This window comes from Cryptomeria japonica, chromosome 4, assembly GCF_030272615.1.
Source record: "Cryptomeria japonica chromosome 4, Sugi_1.0, whole genome shotgun sequence".
In the NCBI taxonomy this organism is placed as follows: Eukaryota; Viridiplantae; Streptophyta; class Pinopsida; order Cupressales; family Cupressaceae; genus Cryptomeria; species Cryptomeria japonica.
This window is the reverse complement of record NC_081408.1, coordinates 583,700,399-583,725,142: the sequence shown is the minus strand read 5'-3', so window position 1 is coordinate 583,725,142 and position 24,744 is coordinate 583,700,399. Positions and strand designations below refer to the sequence as shown.

The following is a 24,744-nucleotide window of genomic DNA, read 5'->3' as shown; positions in this document are numbered from 1 at the left end:
ATCTTGGAGAAAACTGCCGCTCCTTTCATTTGGTCAAAAAGGTCCTCTATGCGAGGTAAGGGATACCTATTCTTTATGGTAACTTTGTTCAACATCCTATAGTCGATGCATAGCCTTAAGGTTCCATCCTTCTTCTTAACAAATAAAACTGGCGCTCCCCATGGTGATACACTTGGCCTTATTAATCCCTTAGCTAAGAGTTCCTCTAATTGCATTTTGAGCTCTTGTAATTCGGTTGTGTTCATCCGGTAAGGTGCCTTTGATACTGGTTCAGCTCCTGGGAGTACTTCGATAGAAAAGTCAAACTTTCTCTTAGGGGGTAAACCGGGTAGTTCTTCTGGAAAAACATCCCTAAACTCTCTTAAGAAAGGGGTATTTTCAAATGTTGGTGTATTTTCCTCCTTCCCTTCATCAAATTCGACCATAAAGATTTGTCCTCCTCTTCTCCTTTCCTTCTTTAATTGCATTGCTGAGATAGTTTCTGCATTAATGGGTTTAAACTTTCCTTGGATTTTGACCCTTTTCCCCCCATCATCCAAACATTCAACAATTTTGCTATAACAATCTACATTAGCTTGATGGTCTGCTAACCAACTCATTCCCATAATTACATCATATAATCCTAAGGGTGCCACATAGAGATCTACCCTTGTTTCGAACTCAGGGAATTGTACCTTTGCCCTTGGTAAGCACTTAGTTACTTCTCTAGTTGCCTTATCCCCATATTGAACCGTCCATGATGACTCCATTTGATTAACTTTAAATGCATATTTGTTCACTAATTCAGGTGAGATGAAACATTCAGATGATCCCGTGTCAATTAGAATTGATATTGGTTGTTCAAATAGTGTACCTGTAGTTTCCACGGGAACATTCTGGTATCTTCTTCTTTGGTTCCTAACTGCTGCATGAATCCTCTGTTGGGGCCCTTGTTGGGGTTGATTGGCTCTAATTTGTCCTTGCATCCTGGGGCAGTCTCTAGCAAAATGATTTTCCCTGCACATAAAGCATCCGCCTGGAGGACCTCTCCTACCTTGATTTCTAGGGGGATCATTCCTTGTTTCATTTCCCCTGGGTGGATAAGTTATCCTGTTCTGCTGGTCATTCCTGTTATAGTTGCCTCTGTTATCATTGCCCCTGTTATTATTGCCCCTGTTATCATTGCCCCTATTATTGTTGCCCCTGTTATTATCATTTCCATTCCTCTGATATTGATTAGGCGGTGGTCTCCTTTCGGAAGAGTTATTCCTTTGACCCTTGTTGAAATTAGTGTTTCCATTGAATTCTTGCTTCCTTTTGAATGAGTGATTCCCATTATAGTTTCGTCCTGCTAGTGTCTGAATCTTCCTCTCTTGCCTTAGGGACTTTTCAAGTACTTCATTCATATTTCTGGGTCCATGCATGTCAACCTCTGCCCCTATGTTGGTATTCAGCCCCAAAATGAACTTCCTTGCTTGGCCTTCTTCATCCCTTTGGTACATAGGCACATACTTAAGCAACTTGGCGAATTTATCCCAATATTGTTGAACGGATAGGGACCCTTGACGTAGGTTATGGAATTCTGTCACTTTCTCATCAAAGAACAATTGAGGAAGCCACCTATCTCGAAAATGGTGAACAAATTGATCCCATGTGATTGTATCCCTGTTATACCCATTTTGTTCCTTGGTGTTGGTCCACCAACTAGCCGCCTCCCCTGTGAGTTGATAGGAGCCCCATAAAGCCTTAGTTGTTTCGCTGAAATCTCTTAGCTCAAAATATTTCTCCATTTCATTTAGCCAATTCTCAGCCCCTTCACCAATCTGCCTCCCATCGAACTTAGGAGGGGTGATTTTCTTCAAATCCTTGGAGAGTTCTAATATGTTATTTTCCTTTCCATTACCCATCACATTTCCTTGATTGCTACCAGGGTTTCCATTCTCGGTACCACTTCTATTCTCATAGTCATTCTGCCTTTCCCTAAGGTCCTGCAGTGATTGTTCCAGGAAGTTGATTTTATCTCTTTGTTCGGTTAGAAGGTCGATTATAGCTTGGACCCCATCTCCGTTATTACCTAGGTTGTGTCGATCCTCTTCATGATCTTCCTCGTGGTTTCCTTCATGGTTTTCCTCATGGCTTTCCTCATGGTTTTCCTCCCTTTGACTCCTAGTACGTCTTCCATTACCCCTTCCTCTTCCTCTTCCTCTTCCTCTTCCTCTTCCTCTTCCTCTTCCTCTTCCTCTTGCCATTCGAGGTTTTACCTGGAAGTTAAATTATGTAGTTAGTTTCTTTCTGAAGAATAAAATTTAATTTCTATTATTGTAAAACATTCCCTTAGTTGAATAAATTGAAGTGAGCACAAGGCCTAGATTTGAACCTTTGCTCTGATACCACATGTAATAACCCACCAAAATTGATCCAACAAAAATTGAGTATATTTTTTTTCTTTATTACGTTTTATTCAATTGCATACTCTGGGCATCCATCCAAATAGGACTGGGCATTCATCCATTCGGGATGAGCTTCTAACCATACGGGTTAGGCAGTTGTCCATACGGGACGTAAATTTCATCTATCAAATACGGGATAGGCATCTACCCATACAGGGTAGGCATCCATCCAAACGGGATAGGAGATGCTCTGGCCAGAGACTTAGACTCATCGGGACCATTCGGGTCCTGAGCCACTCACTAAGTACTACATTCTTCTAACAAGAATGCACCGAGGTCGCCGTCCTTAGGAGTAATAAGAAAATAAGACAAGCTTGAATTCCGCCTCGGAATTTGGCTTAAAGCCTCGGGAAGTCAAGCGAATCCATACGGGATTCCTTCCGAGTATGCATTGAATTGAGTTTGATTATCTTATCTTTCGATTAGGATTCTTACTCAACCAAGCCTAGACCCCACCCACGAACGCCTGAGTACGAGGGACAACTCCGTCCCAAGACTGCCTACATACCCACTTCGGCGTGGGATCAAGGCGTAAAGTATGTAGTTCTATCTTCTAATCTATGGTTTGATGTAAACTGATTTTTGTGGGTACGCAACCCTTTCTAGGGTCAGTGTCCCAGACAGTTTCTCTGCGGTTGCTACCCACGAAGGTAGCACTTAAGCAAAGGCTCAAGATGGCCTATTGCTTGTGGCCTAACAAAATAACTAGATCCTAATACTTAACATGAGCGTCACCCAATTACAAATCACCAATATCCCTTCGAGGTGAATAAATAGATAAATAAAGTCATTTTCACGAGAGCTCTTAACTAGACCATCCCTAAGAGGGGTTTACTATGGTTTATCTCAACGGATGTGAAATTCAATTAAAAGTTATCTTATTAATTATCGATCCAAGAGGGATTACCCGCCCCTTGGATTTTTAACTTCCAAATGACCCTTATTACTCCCCGACGATTTATAGGGACGATGCCACAGACGTCGTTAATGCAGCTTTATTAGGCGCTAAGTGCAGTAGTTCAACACGACGGCATTACCCGTAAGCGTGACCCAGAGGCACCATATATACCGAACGCTGCTAGTTTTGGTTTTCCAACTTCCTTTATTTAATTTTCTAACTGCGAATGACAAAATGAAAGCGTAAATAATTGAAGTAACTACTTGAAGTGTAATTTGCATAGCAAATGAACTTGCATAATAGTAATTGCATGGAAGATATAATTATCCTAAAAAAAATTCGCATGCTATGAACCATTAACGGAAGCAATTAATCTATGATGAAAGATGACTTAACGAATCCAAAATAACGATTAAATCTAAGTACTTGTAATAAGGTAAGTTAATCTCAATCGAGTGTCTTAAAAATTTTAAAGTTTATTTAGGATAGTTTAATTACAATCTTGCTACACATTAATCCCATTTTCAATTGAAAGTCGATATCCTTAAATTCATACTAAGGAAAAAAAAATCATCATTTCCTAATGTCATTATTATCAACTAAAGAAGAAAAAAAGACTAAATAAAAATTAACTTTGTTTCTTTTTTTTTTTTTTTTTAAAAAATAACCAAATTACAATTTCAAATTTCGAAACTTAAATAATAATAAAAAAAAAAACTAAATTCTAACTTAATGGCAAAGAGGGCTTGCATTGTTTTATAATAATATAGAGGGTTGCGGGGTGGGGACCACGGGTCCCATCACCCCTGCGGCCCTGCATGCGCAGGTCCGCAGGGATGAGGGGACCCTGCGGGCCCCTCCGTACCCTGCAACGGTTACTATGTAACCGTCCCTGCATGCGGCCTACCATTAAAGCAAAACGCCATGCGTTACGGGCGAGGGTGAAGTTCGAAAGTTTTATTTTCGTTTTTTAATTAATTTTTTTTTTGTTTTTTATTTATTTTTTTGGGTTACTTATATATATATATATATTTGTTATAGTATTGACATTATCATTTTATACAGGAGTATTATAACAAAAAAAATAGGTAATTAATAATGTTGCAGGTTTGCCTTAGGGACAAAATGAAACAATAACCAGAGGGATTCCTTTTTTTTCCATTTCTTTGTTTTCTACAGGGAAATTCATTCACAGATAGAGGGAGTTTATTTCTTTTCTTCATTTCTTCTGTTTCCTACACAGGGAAAGCTTATTCACAGAGAAAGGAATTCATTCCTTTACACAGGAAGAAAAAAAAGATTTCATTCACAGAGAAAGTTATCCATTTTTATTTTTATTTTTACACAGGGAAAATTCATTCACAGAGGGAGGAGATTTATTTATACACACAGGGAGATCTAATTTTTATCAAAATAAACTGAAGATAATAATCTAATTTCCATTTACTTGAAAACTAATTTCTTATCAGAATTAGAACAATGAGTCTTATTTTCAAGAAAGAAAATGAATTTCATTCTACAAATCTGAGACAAAATAATGAATTTTATTCTCTAAAATCTGAAACTAATGTATCTTATTTTCAAAAGAAATGAATTTCATTCTACAAAATCCAAGATAAAACAATGAATTTTATTCTCTAAAATCTGAAACTAATGTATCTTATTTTCAAAAGAAATGAATTTCATTCTACAAAATTTAAGACAAAAACAATGAATTTTATTCTCTAAAATCTGAAACTAATGTATCTTATTTTCAAAAGAAAAGAATTTCATTCTACAAAATTTAAGACAAAAACAATGAATTTTATTTTACAATAAATCTCATTCTTTACAAAAATCTAAAAACTAAATTCATATCAAGAATTTTAACAATGAACCTTATTAAAACCAGGATTCTCATTTTCTACAAAATCTAAACTAATTCTTTAACAAGATACAATTAAAATTTCATACTCATAATTAATCTAATCAAATCTAATCTACCATAAAAATGAGATGCATGAACTAATTTGGAGGAACCTGGATGCTTGAAGATGGTGTGGAGTCCTCCTTGATCCTCCAATTTGAAGAAAAATCCTCCAACAAAATCCTTGCTGCCAATGAAGTGGACTACCAAAGAGAATTCAACTTGCAGAAATTTCTTATCAAGATTAGCTAGCTTTTCCTTTGAAACTTGTTCCCATTTTATAAAAGAAATTACCCTTTTCCCACTACCTATTTTTTTAATTTAAAAAAGAGATTCTTCTCCCAATTTGGCCTCCATGCAAATTAATTAGGCTTAGTGGGAGGAGTTACATGCAAGGAGGTGGAGAAGCCTCTAGAAGCTTCTTATTCCTCCTACAACATGTGCCTTAATTTGGGTGAGGGAAATTAAATAACAATTTTAAAATATATATGCATTTTCCATGTGTGTGTGGTTTATTAATTTATTCCCTTACAATATTCATTCCATAATTCATCCAAAGAATATAAATAGAGTTTTGTATTTTAAATCAAAAAAAGTGATAAAGGAGGGTTGTGACACCTTAAGCATTATGAACCATATGCAATGTTTTGAAGTTCTGACATTTTCATAATTGTAGTAGTACAATGTCTCTCACGTGTACACTACAATCTATATTGTATGAATATTTGGTTTTCTCAGCTTTAAATTCTCTACAACAGGACCTAATGGTTTGTTCACTTTCTTTCAGGCTATGGTTGCTCGGGGTGATCTTGGAGCAGAACTTCCAATTGAGGATGTTCCTTTAATCCAAGTAAGCTTCTGCCACCTTTTTGCAACACAAAAATTCTGATAAATTGGAACTAAAAAGAAATAGAGAAAGGAAAATGAAGTTTCTTGCATGGGGGGCTAGAATCTAGCAATATATCAGCCTTTTCCTAAAATTTGAATCCATTATCATCAACAATTTATCAAATTTCTCTTTCATATGGGTTCCAATCAAAGTAACAAGACTTGGACTTGGTATGTGTTGATGGGTGTGCTCGTTTAACCACAGGCAATGACACAGATCATTGTTGTCTTCCCAACCATAGACGATATATTGCTATCGTCTCCCCCGAGCACCACTTTTCTAGATAATGCAGATTAACTGTATATTCAATCTGCCTATGTATTGACCTACTTGTCTTCTACATTCTCCCACCAATGAGGAGGAAATTAACTTAGATAGATACCTGTTACGGTGACTCTTCCTGAAGAGTTGGCCTCTTTCAAAGTGAGGTGACTTTTGGATTGAGTTGGCACAAAAAGTTATAGATGATTTCGAATTTAGGAGATAACTCCCGCCGCTACTAACATCAACACTCCCTCTCAGCTAGGGAGGTATCATTCCAAATACTTGTGTCATGGAGTCTCTTAACATGACACCCACAATGGCTACACCCATTTGTGGAAAGCTCAAAGGTTCATCATAGTCCCTCAACGTGATGTCGTCATGGAGTCTCTCAACATGACGTCCACCATGGCTAGTCCCATGAGTGGAAGGAAACAAGTGCATAAGCGTCCATCACGGAGTCACTCAACGTGATGTCATCATGGAGTCTCTCAACATGACGTCCACCATGGATACTCCCAGAGGGTGGATAAACACAAGTACAAGAGAATCATCACGGAGTCTCTCAATGTGATGTCCACAATGGCTATAAAAGATCCCTGGCTAGAATTCTTTACCAAACTGCTGATTGTTTACAAATTCTAATTCTTTGACCAACGAAAAATGTTTTTGGAAGTTTATTGTATTTTCAATTTTTTTGTAGTTTTTTTGATTTTTGACAATACATGGAAAATAATAAATGCAATACAATAAATATAAAACTGATAATAGTTTCCAGACTTCTGATTATTAATTGCAGCAAGTACAAATACATAATAAAGAGGATTCTTGATAGAATTAAGTCATTCAAGGTCTACCAGGAGTCCAACATTGGGGTTTGAGGGTGGAATTTGAGCCTGGTATGAAGCAATGACTGAACCAAGCACCTCCAGCTGCTACTAATGGCTGCAACTGACTTTATTTAACTCTAGGATAGTTACCAAAAACTAATATTGAAGAATTATTCAGACCCAGTTGGAATTCCAAATTCTTGCCAGGCAAGATCCCTAAATTATGTCTCTTTTCCTCAATGATTTGCTGCTGTTGCCCAAATCTGATATTTCCTTCACACCAAACCAACTATGATCACTTATTTATACCCCAACAATGAATTCACACACAAATGGAGGAGTCAAAACCCCTCAGTTTATTTGATGGAAACTAGAGGCTTCCTTAGGTGGTACGACCAGCTACCTGGAGAGGTACGGCTGCCATAAATGCAATTATTCTGCTGTAATAACCCCTTAAGTGGATCAGATCTGTTATTAATTCCAATATACCCCTGTCACAAGCAATAAACCCCTGAATTATGACTTTGAATGGCCAATTATGAGGCTCCAATTGATGTCGCCCAGCTAGAGATGTATGGGTTTCCATCCTAACACCTGCAAATTGGAGATTGCCGCCCCCGATCTGATCTCAGACCTCTGCAAATCGTGCAAACCTGCTAAAGATGGATAATTTCACAAAATAAAATGAACATATTGAATCTCCAAACATCTCCCAACATCTATATTCATCCTCAACCCTAATTCAACCTCTTTTGGCATCTTTCAAAGATTCCTTTAGAATCTCTATTCCTCTAATAAGTTCGATCAGCCATGAGGGTTGTTAAGTCATTAAAGTGGGGCCACTTTTGGTCAATAAACAACTTAGGAAAATGTGCCTTGGTGAAAACATAAAGTTGTTTAATAACTTCTTATAACTTATTTACTTTTTCTAATTTTTTAAAAAAGTAACTTTTATAACTTTAAATTATAAAGTTATTTTATTAACTTACCAAAATCATAAAAATGACTAAGTATAGAACTTCCTTTGGTAAGCAACTCATTTTCAGCCACTAAATTCACCTGTGGAGATGAATGACAGGTGAATCTCCATCCTGGTAGATCACTCAGGAAGTGGGGACATTACAGTCCTCCCTTCCTGGGATTGCTTGTCCTCAAGCAACTGAAGAGATGGATGTTGCAAAATAGCCTCACCTTCCCAAGTGGCATCCTGAATAGGTAAATCTTTCGATCTGACCAAATACTTCTGGATTACCTTATTTCGTAAATTCTTCTCACATTGATCCAATATCTCAACAGGTACCATAATCAACTTACCCTCCTCATCCAAGGGTGGTAGTACTGATGAAGTCATTGTGTGCTGTCCAATTGCCTTCTTGAGGCAAGATACATGAAAGACATTATGAACCTTGCTCTCTGGTGGAAGCTCAATCTCATATGCCACTTCCCCAACTCTTCTCAAAGCATGGTATGGACCATAGAATTAGGGCTTAAGCTTCTCTGCCCCACTCATCTTCATAGAACTCTGTCGGTAAGGCTGGAGGCAGAAGAATACCATATCCCCAACCTCAAATGTTCTCTCAGTCCTATGGCAATCAGCATATAACTTCTGCTGATTCTGGTCTCGCTGAATGCTCTCCTTAAGTGCCTTGAGAATGTCTTGGCTTTCTTGAAGCCAATCCCATGCCAGTGGTGCTCTACTATCTCCAAGTGCCAAATCCATGAATGTCATAGCATCATAACCATATAGTGCACGAAAAGGAGACATCAATAGACATGTGATGTGTCATGTTGTAGCAAAACTCTCTCAAATATAACCAACGAACCCATGTACGTTGTCATCCTGACACAGTTGCGTAAATACCCCTCTCACAATCTCAGTCTGTCCATTAGTTTGAGGGTGATAGCTGGTGCTAGGTGTCAACTTGGTGCTAGTAAGTCTAAACAACTCCTGCCAAAAAGAACTCATGAACCGACTGCCACAGTCACTGACAATGGTCTTTGGAAGACCGTGGAGCCTAAATACTTCTCTGAAAAATAAATCAGCAACCTGTGAAGCTGTATATGCTGCTGCTATGGGAAAGAAATGAGCATATTTTGTCAACCTATCCACTACTACATATATGCAATCTTTCCCTTGCACCTTGGGAAGACCCGTGATGAAATCCATTGAAATACCAGTCCATTTTTGCTCCGAAATGGGTAATGGTTGCAGCAGACCAGTAGGGTGTGTATTTTCAGTCTTATTTTGTTGGCAAGTAATACACTCCCTTACATGCTGTAAAACATCATCTTTGAGGCCTTTCCAAGAGAACCTCTCTCTAATCTTCCTGTAAGTCTTACCATGCCCCTGATGTCCTGCTACAGGAGTGTCATGAAAAACATGTAAAATCTGATTTTTCAGTTTAGATTCCAGAACTAAATAAATTCTCCCCTTGTAGTAAATCACATCATCCACAACTGTGTACTGGTCATTCTGAATGATCCCATCCATAATTTCACATGTATGCTGATTTTTGGAATACTCTACTAAAAGTTGAGATTTCCAATCAGCTGAAATCTCACTCAATGAACAAAGGGCAGCAGTGGATGGCTTCCTAGATAATGCATCAGCAGTTACATTATTTTTCCCCTTGACATATTCAATGTCAAAATCATATGCTTGGATCTTACTGACCCATTTTTGCTGCCTCTCATTAAGATCTTTTTGTCCTAAAAAGTACTTAAGGTTGCTATGATCAGTTTTAACAATGAATTTCCTCCCCACTAAGTACTGTTTGAATTTTGTGAGAGCATGCATAATAGCCAACATTTCTTTATCATAGGTAGAGTATAATTTCTCATTGTCTTTCAGTTTTCTACTCTCATACACAATGGTTTGATGATTTTGCATAAGTATTGCATCCACACCTTCTCCAGAAGCATCACATTCAAGCACAAAAGGTTGGGTGAAATCAGGAAGTGCCAACACAGGACAAGTGCTCATCACTTGCTGAAGCCTATCAAATACCTCCTGTGCTTCTTGAGTCCATCTGAAAGCCCCTTTCCAGGTGAGATCTGTCAAAGGTGTTGCAAGCTGAGAATAATCCCTTACAAACCTCGTGTAATAAGCACATAAACCAAGGAAATCACGCAACTCTAAAATATTCCTGGGAGGCTGCCAATCAATAATAGCTTGGATCTTTTCCTAATGGACTTTGACTCCATCAACTCCTATCACATGACCCAAGTATAAAATCTCAGTGAGCCCAAATTCGCATTTGGACATCTTAGCATACAAGGACTGAAATTCCATAATGCTCAACACCTCATCTAAGTGCCTCCAATGTTGCTCCCATGATTTGCTGTAAATCAATATATCATCAAAGAATACCAATACAAACTTATGCAGATGCTTATTAAATATGTGGTTCATACATGACTGAAATGTAGCAGGGGCGTTAGTGACACTGAAAGGCATCACTAAGAACTCATAATGACCATAATGGCATCTGAAGGCTATTTTATGAATATGGGACTCCCGCACCTTAATCTGGTGATACCCTGATCGAAGATCAATCTTCGAAAAATAAACTGAGCCTTGAAGCTCATCCAACAACTCATCTATGCGTGGAATGGGGTACTGATTCTTAATGGTTTTCTTATTAATTGCACGGTAGTCAACGTATATGCGTAGGGTTTCATCCTTCTTCACCAACACAACTGAAGAAGCAAAGGGACTAGAGATCGGTCTAATGAATCCCATGTCCAGAAGTTCCTTGATGGTCTTCTCAACTCATCTCTGTAGGCCTTAAGATGGCGGTAAGGAGTGGTCATGACTGGTTTTGCTCCATCCTCTAATTCTATCACATGCTCAAAGCCTCTATCAAGCGTTACTCTAGGTGTTTTATCACCAAACACCACCCCATGCTTATCTAAAATCTGTTGTATATCAATGTGATATGATTTGGCATCATAAGATGAAGATGCTTTAGATGAAATAAAGCACCGTGTAGCCCAAAGGATATCTCTGTGCTTGATAATAGTCTCCATCCTGCAGGAGGAAACCTCCTTGGCGCATCCATCCGATAATGCCCTCAGTATTCTCTTCTTACCATCAGCTAAGAACTCTAACTGCATTCTGCGGTGATCAATGACATATCTGCCAATTCCTTGTAACCACTGCATACCTATAACTGTATCATAGTCCTTTAAGGGTAAAACATAAAAGTCATCTGTCAAAGTGTAGTTCCTCATCTGGATCCAGAGCTGAAGAATCCTCCTGGTACATCCCAACACTGCACCATCTACAACCTTCACACCAAATCCTGAAAATTTCTCTGTCTATAACCCATGTCTCTCTACCAAATGCTGATCAACAAAGTTATGGGTCGCTCTAGTATCTACTAAAAACACTACATGCTGCCCCTGAATAGTTCTCTTCAATTTGAAATCGTGAAACTTAGGATAACTGGAAAGAGTGGCCATGGTAACATTGGTTGTAGCCTGTGCATTAGTAGAGTTAAGCTCAATTTGGGGAGACTCAATATGCTCTCCCTCATCATCAGTGTCTTGTATGTGCTCATCCTCCACATCTGAGCTCACTTCAATGAGATGAGCTTTGCCTTTGCCAAGGCACTTGTGTCTCGGTTCCCAAGATTCCTTACAAGTAAAACATAGTTTCTTCTTCAATTCATTTCTAGACTCCTGATCAATCCTAGGAGAAGATGTGTTACCCTTTTGTGGATTGAAAGGCTTCTAGAAGGGTTTGGAGTTCCTAGGAAATTTTTTGTTTTGCTTAAAAGTAGAGGATGGTGGAGTAGTGTCCAAATCTCATGTGAGCTGAATAACCTCCTGCAGAGCCTTAGGCTTCAAGGCCTTAACCAAACCGTGGTATCTATCATGAAGTCCGTCTATGAAGAGCATAACTACCCTCCTAACAGTCATCTCCGATACCATCACTGCTATATGCTGAAATTCATTAATACATGTATCCACATGACCCGACTGTTTCAAGAGAGCTAAATCCTTGTAATAGAGTTCCACATCTTTCCTGTCAAATCTGGAAATCAGCCTCTCTGTGAACTCTGTGTATGAATGAATGATAGTGTGATTCTGCGTGACCAATCCATGGTGCCACCAGTCATATGCGACACCCTCCAAATGTAGGACAACAATCTGAATGGCCTCATTTTCAGCCATGGGTTTCAAGGAGAGGTATATATCTAGCTTGTGAACCCACGCTCGTGCACTAGTGGAACCACTGCCATCAAAAGTGGATAAAATTAGCTTATCTGTAGCCTTCTTCAGATCATTATTCCACTTTTGTCTGAGTTCCCTGTTATTCTATCCCCCCATGGAATCACGACGCTGCATACAATATTGATGCAATGGGAATGCATCTCTAACTTGTGTTGGTAGACATGCCCACTCATCGCTGGCAGCCATAACTGTGTCCTGGCAGGTGATTCCATTTTGAGGCTCAGCCAACGGTGGTACATCTCTAGGAGTGAACCGTGGGAGCATAGGCCTATCTGTTGTCCTAGAATGGGTCCTATCCCTCTGTGGTGAGATGGATGCATTACTTAGGGAGGATGGAATTCTACTGCTGCCCCTACTTCCTGCAGCTGATATTGTCTTGCTATGGCTCTTGTGCCTTCCCCTATTATTTCCCAAATCCATTCTATCAAGTGTGTCCTGTAACCTATTGATTGCTTCAACAATTCTTGGTTGTGCTTCAGCCAAGCTCCTCATAATCTCATCAGGATTGAGTGGTATCTGTCTCTCCTGTCTGGGTGGGCTCTTCTGTCCTTCAGGTATATCACCCATATTAGTCTCAAAGGGTGGTTCTGTGACAAAATTTAAATCCACTCTAGATCTCCTGCATGTGTAATATATGTAGGTACCAAATTTGCCCCGCTGCATAGAATTACTCTGATGACCCCCAGGCTGGCAGGATCATTGCTCTGATACCAGTGAAAGATCCCTGACTAGAAATCTTATCCAAACTGCTGATTGTTTACAAATTCAAATTCTTTGACCAGCGAAAAATGTTTTTGGAAGTTTATTGTATTTTCAATTTGTTTGTAGTTTTTTAATTTTTGACAATACATGGAAAATAATAAATGCAATACAATAAATATAAAACTGATAATAGTTTCCAAACTTCTGATTATTAATTGCAGCAAGTACAAATAAATAATAAAGAGGATTTTGTTAGACACAATGCACCACTGAGAGGGGGTGGTGAATTAGTGGATCCCAAACTTTTCCCTTTAACTATCCTTATGAGAGTATACCGATTAACAGAACTAACTGCATGCAGACTTACCGGTTAGTGAGGAGACTAAACACAAATGCATTCACACAAACGGACATCACATAATGCCAGTATTTACGAGGAAAACCCAAGATGGGTAAAACCTCAGTGAGCAATGCCGCTGGAGTCTACTGCTCCAATCCAGCCTCACAATGAATCTCTGTTACAATGTTTAGGGCACCAACCCAAGGAGCACCAACCCCTGACTTAGGGCACCAACCCAAGGAGCACCAACCCCTAACTTGTTTATGGGCTACAACCCCTGCTAGTTTATGGGCACCAACCCAAAGGAGCTACAACCCCTGCACTGAGCTACAACTCAGTGATCACAATGATAACTTCAAATACAAAATTAGTCATACTGTTACAAGTGAATCTTGTAACCATTTCATATACCTCACTCTGTCGGTGAGACACCTTCTCTGCTACACCGGTTCACTCTTTTGCTGCTGCATTGCCGGTAAGCTCTACTGGTTCACCTCTACTCTTCTTCTGCTCTGTTGGATCTCCTCCTCACTACTCTGCTCTATAGTTTTCTCAACTGTCTTCCTGTCAGTACACGTTCCTACCGGTTATCTCATCAGATGCACTTTAGCTGCTATACCGATTGCTCAAACCATACTGGTTAACCCTTTGTTAAACCCTAACACCGGTTTAACCTTCACTCACTCAGTCACTACTATCCTTAGCTATTTTCCCTCTGACAGATCTAGCTCTCTCATGCAGCACTCAATCACTTCGCAACAGCTCTATCCTCTTCCATTCAACAACACACTTCAATGATTTTGGCTTCCTTATTTATAACCTGATTTTCCCGCCAAAAGCCAATTCAAAAACATGGGCGGTTAGGGTTTCCTCATCAACCTCGAGCCAAACCGGATCTTATCCGAACTGATCGCCCATACAGTTGTTTTCTCATCATCGCCATTAACTCGCCTTCCAATACACGTTTTCCAAATATAGAAAACACAGCCCTATATCTTGACTTGCATCTGTCAAAACGCCATTAATACCTCTGCTGTTTCCTTCTCGAGATCTTCTCACAAACTAATTTTCTTGCTTTGGTCCAGGCGCCAACAACTCCCTGATTTTTCTCCATCGTTCACTCTTCCTCGAGCCGCACTCTTCTGATCCGATCCACAAATCACGGGATCCATATTAAATGCACACCTGTAGAAACACCTATCTCTACACAGGACTCTACCGACCTCTGCATTCTTGCCACATCATCTCTTCGTGGCATCCACCTCGGCATCCACCTCAGCAAGTTCATCTATGTCGCTATGAATTGGATCACCGACTAACTCCACTACCGGGTTCATCTATGTCATGTCCCCTCCTTGATTGTTATATATATCCTAAATGAAACAATTATTATTATTAATTAATATAATAATTAACAACAAACAATTATTTGAATTTTATTTATTTATTTACTGGTTAAACCCTCAAACCGGTTTGTCATCAACCTTGCACTCGGCTTCTCTTTTGGTGGAACACTCAACCGGTCAGCACTCTTGCTAACCTACCTTATGCACATCTTCATAAGATGGGAAGTCTTTTGCATCTGCACCTTGTCCATATTACCTGTGGACATACATACCAGTAAACATTCTTGATGATACCGTTACCTATTTTTCGCTTCTAGTTGAAAAATAGGTTAAGTTATGCTTGTTTTTACAAAATGGAACAAAGATACATATTACTTCTGCTATATTGCATTCCAAGTGCATTAAGGAAGAGTGAACTAAAGATTACATTTCAATACTTCTAATTTGTAACAACAAAAGAGAAAGACATCTCATCTAAAAAAGGGAAGTATTTTTATTGATATTCAAGCATGCGTCCCACACAAAGAGCTGTGAGACTAGCTATACAAAACTGGTGCAGGAAAGAAATACATAGGCATGTATACATGAGTATAAAAGAAAAGAGAGCATGTTGAGAGTGGAACCAATCATTGCCTGAATGACTGATACGGTTGGAGTAGCCTTGATGTTGCCTTTGTCTTGTTGCTTCGTCTGCCTTCCTTCTGGTATCTGCAAATGAATGAAGTATACAATGCGTTAGAACATTTTGTTCTAAGCAATGGCTGATTACATTCCTAACATGTATACTAACGCATGCATGTATATATAGTCCCTACATGCATCAGGTGCATATAATCAGCATCACAGAGGGCTCTCAGAAGGGAAATATCAAATTAGAGAAGAAATCAAATGCTTTTCATTTTTAACTTGTTTGCTTCTTGTGTACATATAGGTAAAGTTTCTTTGTTGATTACTTCATTCAACATTATTACAACATGTGGGGTAAAATGGGCTCCCACAAGGGTTGAGCCCGACATGTTGTGATATTAGGGACAATTATTATGATAGAGATGCAATAATCCTTGTCCATCTCCTATGGTATTCGCAATAAAGGAATACATGTCACTCATGGCAGTAGGTTGGTAAGAACATACAGTTTATAGATGTCATTACCAACATACTGTCATGAACAAAGGGGTACTCATTCATGGAGACCATCATACAAGAGAAACAAAGATGATTGCATGATTATCATGAGGAAGCAAAGCTTATCATTTAATGTGCCAATATCAGAGAGATGCCATTACAGTGTTCCAGAAAGCTACATTTCTAGAGGTCAAAGCTAGTAACAACAAGCAAGATCTTTGTCAAAAGGTAACTCAGAACAATAGTGAATAAAGTTTTGAAGCTTTGTTGCCAAGAGGACAGCCCTCTTCCAAAGGACAGTTAATACCTTTTTGAGGGTCATGAAAGGATGTAAGGCATTAATGGTTGCCAAATAACAGAATGGCAACTTTCCTATATCAGTCCCCAATCATAAATCAGCCACAGTAGCATGAAGAATGCAGTCAATAGGTGCAGTCCCGAAGCAATAGGGAGGCATCAAAGAACAAATATATGATCATATATTCTAAGATAAAAGTGAAAGATGCATCCATGTGAATATGAGCAGCATTCGAATACACAAGACATAAATAGCCTTGCCACTTAGAATCAGCAGAGATATATGAGCAGCTTTAGTGCAGCCCTACTGCTTAAAGATGGCAGTCCATTTGATTGTCATAGGTTTGACAGAGATTGAGCTTTTCATCGATAACATTTAAAAGAGAGATGTATGCATCACAGAGACAAGTGTATAAAAATTGCAGTAAAGAAAAATAAGTGCAGATCCAGTCACAATGTATAACAACAGTCACTGTGATAAATAAGCGATAGGCCTAGTACGAAGTTAGAGCAATATGAAATATGAAGGTTGTATCACAAGTTCTGAGGAAGAAAGAGAATACACAGTTCTAGAAGCCTCCTTTGACAGTGTTCAAAAATGGTTACAGTCATAACCATATATCAAATACTCCAAGATGGATAACAATATACACACTTTATACAACTGAACTTTCAACTTATAAGAAGAAATTATTTGTCAAGACATCAAAGGATGATAAGTGGTGTGCTGGAAGCTTGGAAGAGAAGTGATCACAATTAATTTCTATCAATTGCAGTTCTAGTTGTGATATTATTTTATGACCTGGGAATGAAATGAGATCTATAGAGGATGCAAATGATAGGTAATGCATCCAACAACTATCATGAGGGAGCTATTGTTGTCATCAATTTACAGGCAGTCATATCCAGTAGATACAATGACAAACAAGGATTGTTATAAAACTGAGTTTAAGCAGTCCAAGCCATTAATGTGCAAGTTTGACATAAAATGGAGCATATAATTTTTTTCAGAAAACCCCATTAATGGCCGCCAAAAAGAACAGGTTAAAAAGCAGAGAGATTGTAGCCCAAATAAAGATACGTTGTTAAGTTTTATCAAAACATTTCCAGAAAGCAAGAGCAGTTCGTGCAAATTGAAAATAGAGAGACAAAAGGAAGAATTCGCAACATTTTTTTCACTTTTTCCAGTCACTAATTGTTCAGAGCCAGATTACTATGCATGGAGCAAAAAACCTTACTTGTGGTGACTCAAGGAATTGCGGATTTCTGCACATCAAATGCCACAAAGAAATCTGCTAGTCGCTTTCATAAACCTTCATCAAGCCCTCGAAGATGTAGTCTCCACGACACCAAGGGTTAGCAGCAAATATTTCAAAAGTAAAATCCTGCGAGCTTTCCCCATGGCGACACTCAGAATCCACGTGATGGAAATCTCTCATGGCGCCAACCCAACACACAGAAAATATGCATCAAAGCTAAGCGCCCAACTAGAAAAATCATGCCCAATACTCAGTAGAAGCGGTAAAGGAGAATAAATGCAGCCTCAACGCATTTCACATATGAAATCAACAATGGCGGCACCCAAATATGCATGAAGATCACTCAAAAAGTCACCAAATTGCAGATATTTTCGACCTCCAAACCCTTAGCATGGGGGCGGTGTGAAGAGAAGTAGAGTGTCTCGAATGAGATGAGGATGAAATGAAGACTTTAGGGTTTTCTTTTCCCTATATCCTCATCGTTGCCTAAAGGCATTTTTGCCTTCGATTTTCTTTATTTTTTTCAAATGCCACGTGAAGTGTATGAATTAATTCCCCTTTCCTATGTCATTTAAAAATATCTTTTTTATAAATATTTAGGCATGGTTTTCTTATAAAATGAATAAATATTTATTAAAGTATTTTAAATTTATTTACTTAAATAGCTTTGTTTCATTTCATTTTTATATTTAAAAGTAAAAAATATAATAAATATAATAAGGAAAATATTTCATAAAGTGATTAATAAATTAAAACACTTTATTAAATATATTTTCTTATTACATTTATTGTTTTAATAAATAAAAATAATTAAATTACTTATTAAAGTGATTTAATTTATTAATCACTTTAATAAATAACTTTATTATGTTTATGTTATTAAATCTTGACTTTAAATATAAAAAGGGAATTAAACAAATGTGTAGTTAAGTAATTAATTTTAAAATCACTTTATGAGATTAATTTTTCATTTTATTTGATAAGGTCAAAAGGGATATTTTTGTATTAATGAAGGCTTGCAGGCCTATCAGGAGATATTTTGGGGCCATTTATGATGCATTTAAGAGCTTTTATGGTAGCAGCATGGGATGGCTTGACTTTTGCTCAAGTATGTTCCCTTTCAGACGTGTTTTAGGTCTTCAAAAGGGGGTTTTTTGGTTCTGCTCGCCCAAGAGGAGGTCGATTATTTTATTCATTATCTTCTTTTTGAAAAAGCATATATACTGCAGGACTTCATTTTTTCAGGGTTCTTACCTCTTGCTTCTTGCAGACTGTAATTTTCTGAGTTCTCTCTGTAGAAAGGAAGGAGTTTGTAACTCAGTTTCAGAGAGTTTAACAACATAGTAACACCTTTTTGACAGTAATACAATATTTTGCCTCCTCAGATTTCTTGTTTTTGTGTGCTTGATGTTAATGCAGTTTCAAGTGATGTCTTTTATCCTTGTGATTGTGTTGCTGTTAGAACATTTATGCAGGAGTTTTTCTAATTATTTGCAGGTCATTGGTTGTGCTAGTTGTAACAATAACCTCAGGTTGTGAGAAAACATCTTTTCTCCTGCTGAGACTATTATTTTTACAGCCTTCTTATGAAGTGTTGATGCAAAGGTTATGAATTTTTTGAGTTGTGCAAGGTTTCTTTTATTACTGGTTATTTTCGTGTGTTAATTAGTTTGTCCAGGTTTTCAGGTTTTTATTTTGGTGTACACCTTAGGGTTGGATTTTAGTTTTATATGTCCTCCTCTTCGCTCTTTTCTCTGAGGAAATTGTTAGTTTAGGTGAAGAATTCGAAAAGAACCAACTTACTCTGGAGGTTCACATCAGTTTTAGGTTACCCACAATCTTGAAGTGTTCCCATGTTTCAATAGGTAGCTGAAGTTCACAGCTTTAGTAAGGGTGCAGGCTTTATTGATAACAGATACTATATCATCAACCTCACCAGACTCCATCTTCAATCCAGCCATTTTCATCAGACTGCATCTGCTCAACCTTGCCTTCTCCCTAATTAGCTCGGACCATATCTCAACCAGTTTGTCAAAGAGACAAACCCAACATACGTCAGCTGCATTGGCATCCGAACATGCCTTCTCCTTCGGTCCAGTGCATAACCCTGATTTCATGTACTCGAGGCATCCCTTTTGTTTCACTGGTAGATCCGGTGTGAGCTTTTAAACACTTGCCTTTACCTCTTCTTCCTTATCTCACAAAACTATAATGCACATTATGCATAATAGGAGATAAGCTCCACTTACCGGTGGAGTGACACCTTGTCATCTGCATCCTGCAATGTACTCATGTGGCTTCCCTGTTTGTGCAACACATCTTCAAATAGGCACATGGATCAGGTGTGGGCACATTTGCTGTCAGTCATCTTTCACATGGTGACTGCATCTTCATCCGGTGGGAGTCCTGCTGATCTGCAACCTCACAGCATATTGGTGACCTATTCATTCTTCTCCTCCGGTGTTGATGTGATTAAGATAACATTATGCCTCTTCATCACAAACAACAACTCAAGCACCTTGCCCATCCTGCTTGTACACTGGTCATGAGCTTGCCAGGTGGCAACTACACACTGTCAACACAACACTTATCAGTTGACATCCTTTCCTTACCGGTGATACACTGTACCGATAACCTGTCCATTTCATCCACACAAGTCAAATACTAACTTGTGTACCGGTGACACCAGTGATCATTCCTCTGAATGACATTCTCTTCCTTACCTTACCAATGTTCTGCAACACAAGGTAATATCAAAGATATCTCATTCTGTACTCCTTCATGACAGTGTTGCACATACATCTCTCATACCGGTAGTCATCCCATACCGGTTGACATCAATGACAACACATTGCCAACAATTGTTATTTTAGGTATGTTTGTCGTTGCACCAAAAGCTCGAGCTATCAACGCCTGCTACAAATGCCAGATATACCCAGATCCACGAGAGGCGGTAAAGCCATGTCATGAATCCCGAGGGAAAGTTGAACGCCTCACTGACTAGGGGGGCTGCTTAGGGACTTACAATCCCCCCTTCAACGAGACTTGCGGATTCGAATCCATGACCCAAGGCTTTGATACCAGTTATTTTAGGTATGTTTGCCGTTGCGCCAAAAGCTCGAGCTATCAACGCCCGCTACAAACGCTAGATATACCCAGATCCACAAGAGGCGGTAAAGCCATGTCACGAATTCCGAGGGCAAGTTGAACGCCTCATTGACTAGGGGGGCAGCTTAGCGACTTACAGATTCTTGATAGAATTAAGTCGTTCAAGGCCTACCAGGAGTCCAACGCTGGGGTTTGAGGGTGGAATTTGAGCCTGGTATGAAGCAATGACTGAACCAAGTGCCTCTAGCTGCTACTAATGGCTGCAAATGACTTTATTTAACTTTAGGGTAATTACCAAAAACTAATATTGAAGAATTATTCAGACCCAGTTGGAATTCCAAATTCGTGCCAAGCAAGATCCCCAAATTATGTCTCTTTTCCTCAATGATTTGCTGCTGCTGCCCAAATCTGACATTTCCTTCACACCAAACCAACTATGATCACTTATTTATACCCCAACAATGAATTCACACACAAATGGAGTCAAAACCCCTCAGTTTATTTAATGGAAGTAGAGGCTTCCTTAGGTGGTATGGCAAGCTACCTGGAGAGGTACGACTACCATAAATGCAATTATTCTGCTGTAATAACCCCTTAAGTGGATCAGATCTGTTATTAATGCCAATATACCCCTGTCATAAGCAATAAACCCCTGAATTATGACTTTGAATGGCCAATTATGAGGCTCTAATTGATGCCGCCCAACTAGAGATGTATGGGTTTCCGTCCTAACACCTGCAAATTGGAGATTGCTACCCCCAATCTGATCTCAGACCTCTACAAACCATGCAAACCTGCTAAAGATGGATAATTTCACAAAATAGAATGAACATAATGAATCTCCAAACATCTCCCACTATCTATATTCATCCTCAACCCTAATTCGATCTCTTTTGGCATCTTTCAAAGATTCCTTTAGAATCTCTATTCCTCTAATAAGTTCAATTATCCATGAGGGTTGTTAAGTCATTAAAGTGGGGCCACTTTTGGTTAATAAACAACTTAGGATAATGTGCCTTGGTGAAAACATAAAGTTGTTTAATAACTTCTTATAACTTATTTACTTTTTCTAATTTTAGAAAAAAGTAACTTTTATAACTTTAAATTGTAAAGTTATTTTATTAACTTACCAAAGTCATAAAAATGACTTAGTATAAAACTTCCTTTGGTAAGCAACTCATCTCCAACCACTAAATTCACTTGTGGAGATGAATGACAGGTGAATCTCCATCTTGGTAGATCACTCAGGAAGTGGGGACATTACAGGCTACTCCCATTAGTGGAAGGAAACATATCATCATGGGGTCACTCAACATGATGTCCACCATGGCTACTCCTAGAGGGTGGAAAGACAAGGGCTTTCGCCTCAAATTTCTCTGTCTCAGAGAAAAATGCATTAACAACAGATAAAACAAATCACTGATGCTAAGCCTCCCTCTCAGCAAGGGCTTCAAGTACTAGTATCAACCTCCTGATCTTCTCGTCCAAGGTTGCCTCTAATAGTATGTCAGACTCCCTCTGAATGTTAATTCCTCCTCTTCAAAGAAATTGATCATAAAGACAATCAATAGAGGTTCTTCCTCTTTGAGAGATGTCTCCAGTTTATCTCTTCAGCCTACATGAATTCCTCATAGGATTCCTCAAGCTCTTCCTCCCTTGAATTTCTTAGGTAGTCTCTCATCATCTTTTGCTCCTCGATCCGTCTTGCAACATTAACTCTGTCTCCAATAACAACAGTTTCACCAATGACTATGCCTGTGCCATGATTAAGAAAAATACCCTTGCCAATACAAGCAACTGAACAGAAACCAAGTGATACATCTTCTAGTTATATGATTCTGCATGCATCAAAACCTCCTAAATGCATATCCATAGCAAAGACCTCACTGATGCGGCTTTGCAAAGACCTCATTGATGTGGCTTTGCAACGTCAAAGCTAATTCTCGTTGACCTCGATTCCATAAAGCATGTGCAACACAATACAATTGTAAAGCATGATAACCCTTCAGATACAACAGAGCCCAACTGTATGATCCACAAGAAGGGTTTCTGTTCTTAACAACCTGTACATCCAATCGTATTGATTGCTGAATATTAGCATCATTTGTGAACAGTTCACTACCAACTCAACACACTCCTCCAATGTCTATCGTACACATCAACAGTCCAGCCAAGTCAGCACCCGTTCAACCACGATCCTTCTTCAAGTTCATCGGCAAGAGGAACATTATCAGCGAACATCTGAGATATCAAATCGATAGCCCAATTCTCCCCAACATCCTTTGAGAAACACTGGGACAACGAGCATCGGCAAGGGTTATACCAATCTCACTGTCAACCTTATCGGCAAGAGAACAACCATCGGCAAATGTCTCATCGAAGTCACAAGTCATCCCGATGACCAACAAGTCAATAGCAGTCCAAACGAACTCATCGGCAAGAGTCACATCGATGTTCAACAAAGAAAAGATCCATCAACAGGACTTCAATTGTCGGGCCAACATTCTCAGGTCTTACCGAAGACCAATGTCACACCGACTCCCCAGATTGGCAAGAGTCTCCCCAACATAATTTATTGTCTAGACTTCTAGCATCAATGTGAGTTAGAAAACTCACACCAACAGTCCAAGTCACATCGAAAGTCCCCATCGGCAATAGCGAGTACAAGTCTCACTGATCCGATCACTTCGATCCTTTAGAGCTAAACTGACCGTCCCCAAGACATCATCAAATATATCCATTAACTATGTTTTCAAGTCGTGCCATTAGAGTACCTTCGGTGTCCTCGAGACTCATAATTTTAGCTAGATTCCAGATGTTGATGGTGCCATTGGCAATTACTCCGAAAGCATATTCGAGTCCATGCCATAACACACGGGTGTCCATGGCCTTGAACTTCCCAACTCTCGCCCTTCCAGTCAATAGTGTCGGCCTTTGGATTTCGCCCCATTCAATAGCTTCCCATCTGGTGGGCTGAACACATGGGTGTCCATGGTTGCTCGATCTTATTACCCTCTCTGTGTTTGCTCATCGTGCTACAAGAAGCTACCTTCCCAATAAACTCCTTGATCTCTTCATGACTAGCACCACAGATGCTGAAACGAAGGCTATCGCTTTGATGTGTCCCCACCTCAGTTGCCCCCGGTAGCAATGAGGATTCTCACGGCTCGGGCGAGCCCTTTGGTGAGCTTTTGTCGGTCACCATCGTAGATCCAGTACTCAATTTCTCTTTCCGCCATTACCGTGCTGCTGATTCAAGTCTTGTTTGTTTGTGATGGCAACCTACTGTCTACTTCCCTAGGTCTAAATCCCATGATCAGTATTCAGTCGATTGCTCTATGTGTATCAAAGTATATTGTTCAATCCCTAGATAGGAATTTTGTGAATGAAATGTCGTCGATGTTGTAGACCATGATGCCTGCCAATAAAGGGGTCTTAAACTCACTTTTCTCTACCACTCCCTCATCGCCTGCTCTAATACCATGTTGATGGGTGTGCTCATTTAACCACAGGCAATGACACAGATCATTGTTGCCTTCCCAACCATAAACGATATACTGCTATCGTCTCCCTCGAGCACCACTTTTTTTGATAATGCAGATTAACTGTATATTCGATCTGCCTATGTATTGACCTACTTGTCTTCTACATTCTCCCACCAATGAGGAGGAAATTAAGTTAGATATATACCCGTTACGGCGACTCTTCCTGAAGAGTCGACCTCTTTCAAAGTGAGGTGACTTTTGGACTGAGTCGGCACAAATAGTTATAGATGATTTCGAACTTAGGAGATAACTCCTGCCGCTACTAACATCAACAGTGTGGACTTGGCAAAAAAACTTGACACAAGCTCAACAAAGACTCAGCAAGTGAAAAACCCAAGATATTTAGAGATTTTTAAGGATTTAAAACTTGTTTCATGCACTTTTTGTTAAATAAGCCTTAAATACACGATAACATTATAAAAAAGAAGCTAATTTGATCATATATGCAAGTATACATCGATCACATGAGTATAAATGAAAATTTTAGTTGAAGGAAAGAGAACACTTAGATATATAAATATTGTCAAATGTATACAAAATTCATGGAATATGAAATCCATGATATTAAATG

The 24,744-nt window shown here is 39.0% G+C and overlaps 1 protein-coding gene across 1 annotated transcript in view; it reads left to right on the top strand.

The window, feature by feature from the left end:
- LOC131076265 (pyruvate kinase isozyme G, chloroplastic) overlaps positions 1–24,744 on the top strand; it is a 186,316-nt gene that overhangs the window by 96,520 nt on the left and 65,052 nt on the right. The window contains exon 7 of the mRNA XM_058013352.2: positions 6,021–6,083. Coding sequence (XP_057869335.2) covers positions 6,021–6,083 — 63 coding nt within the window. The remainder of the gene's footprint in view (positions 1–6,020; positions 6,084–24,744) is intronic.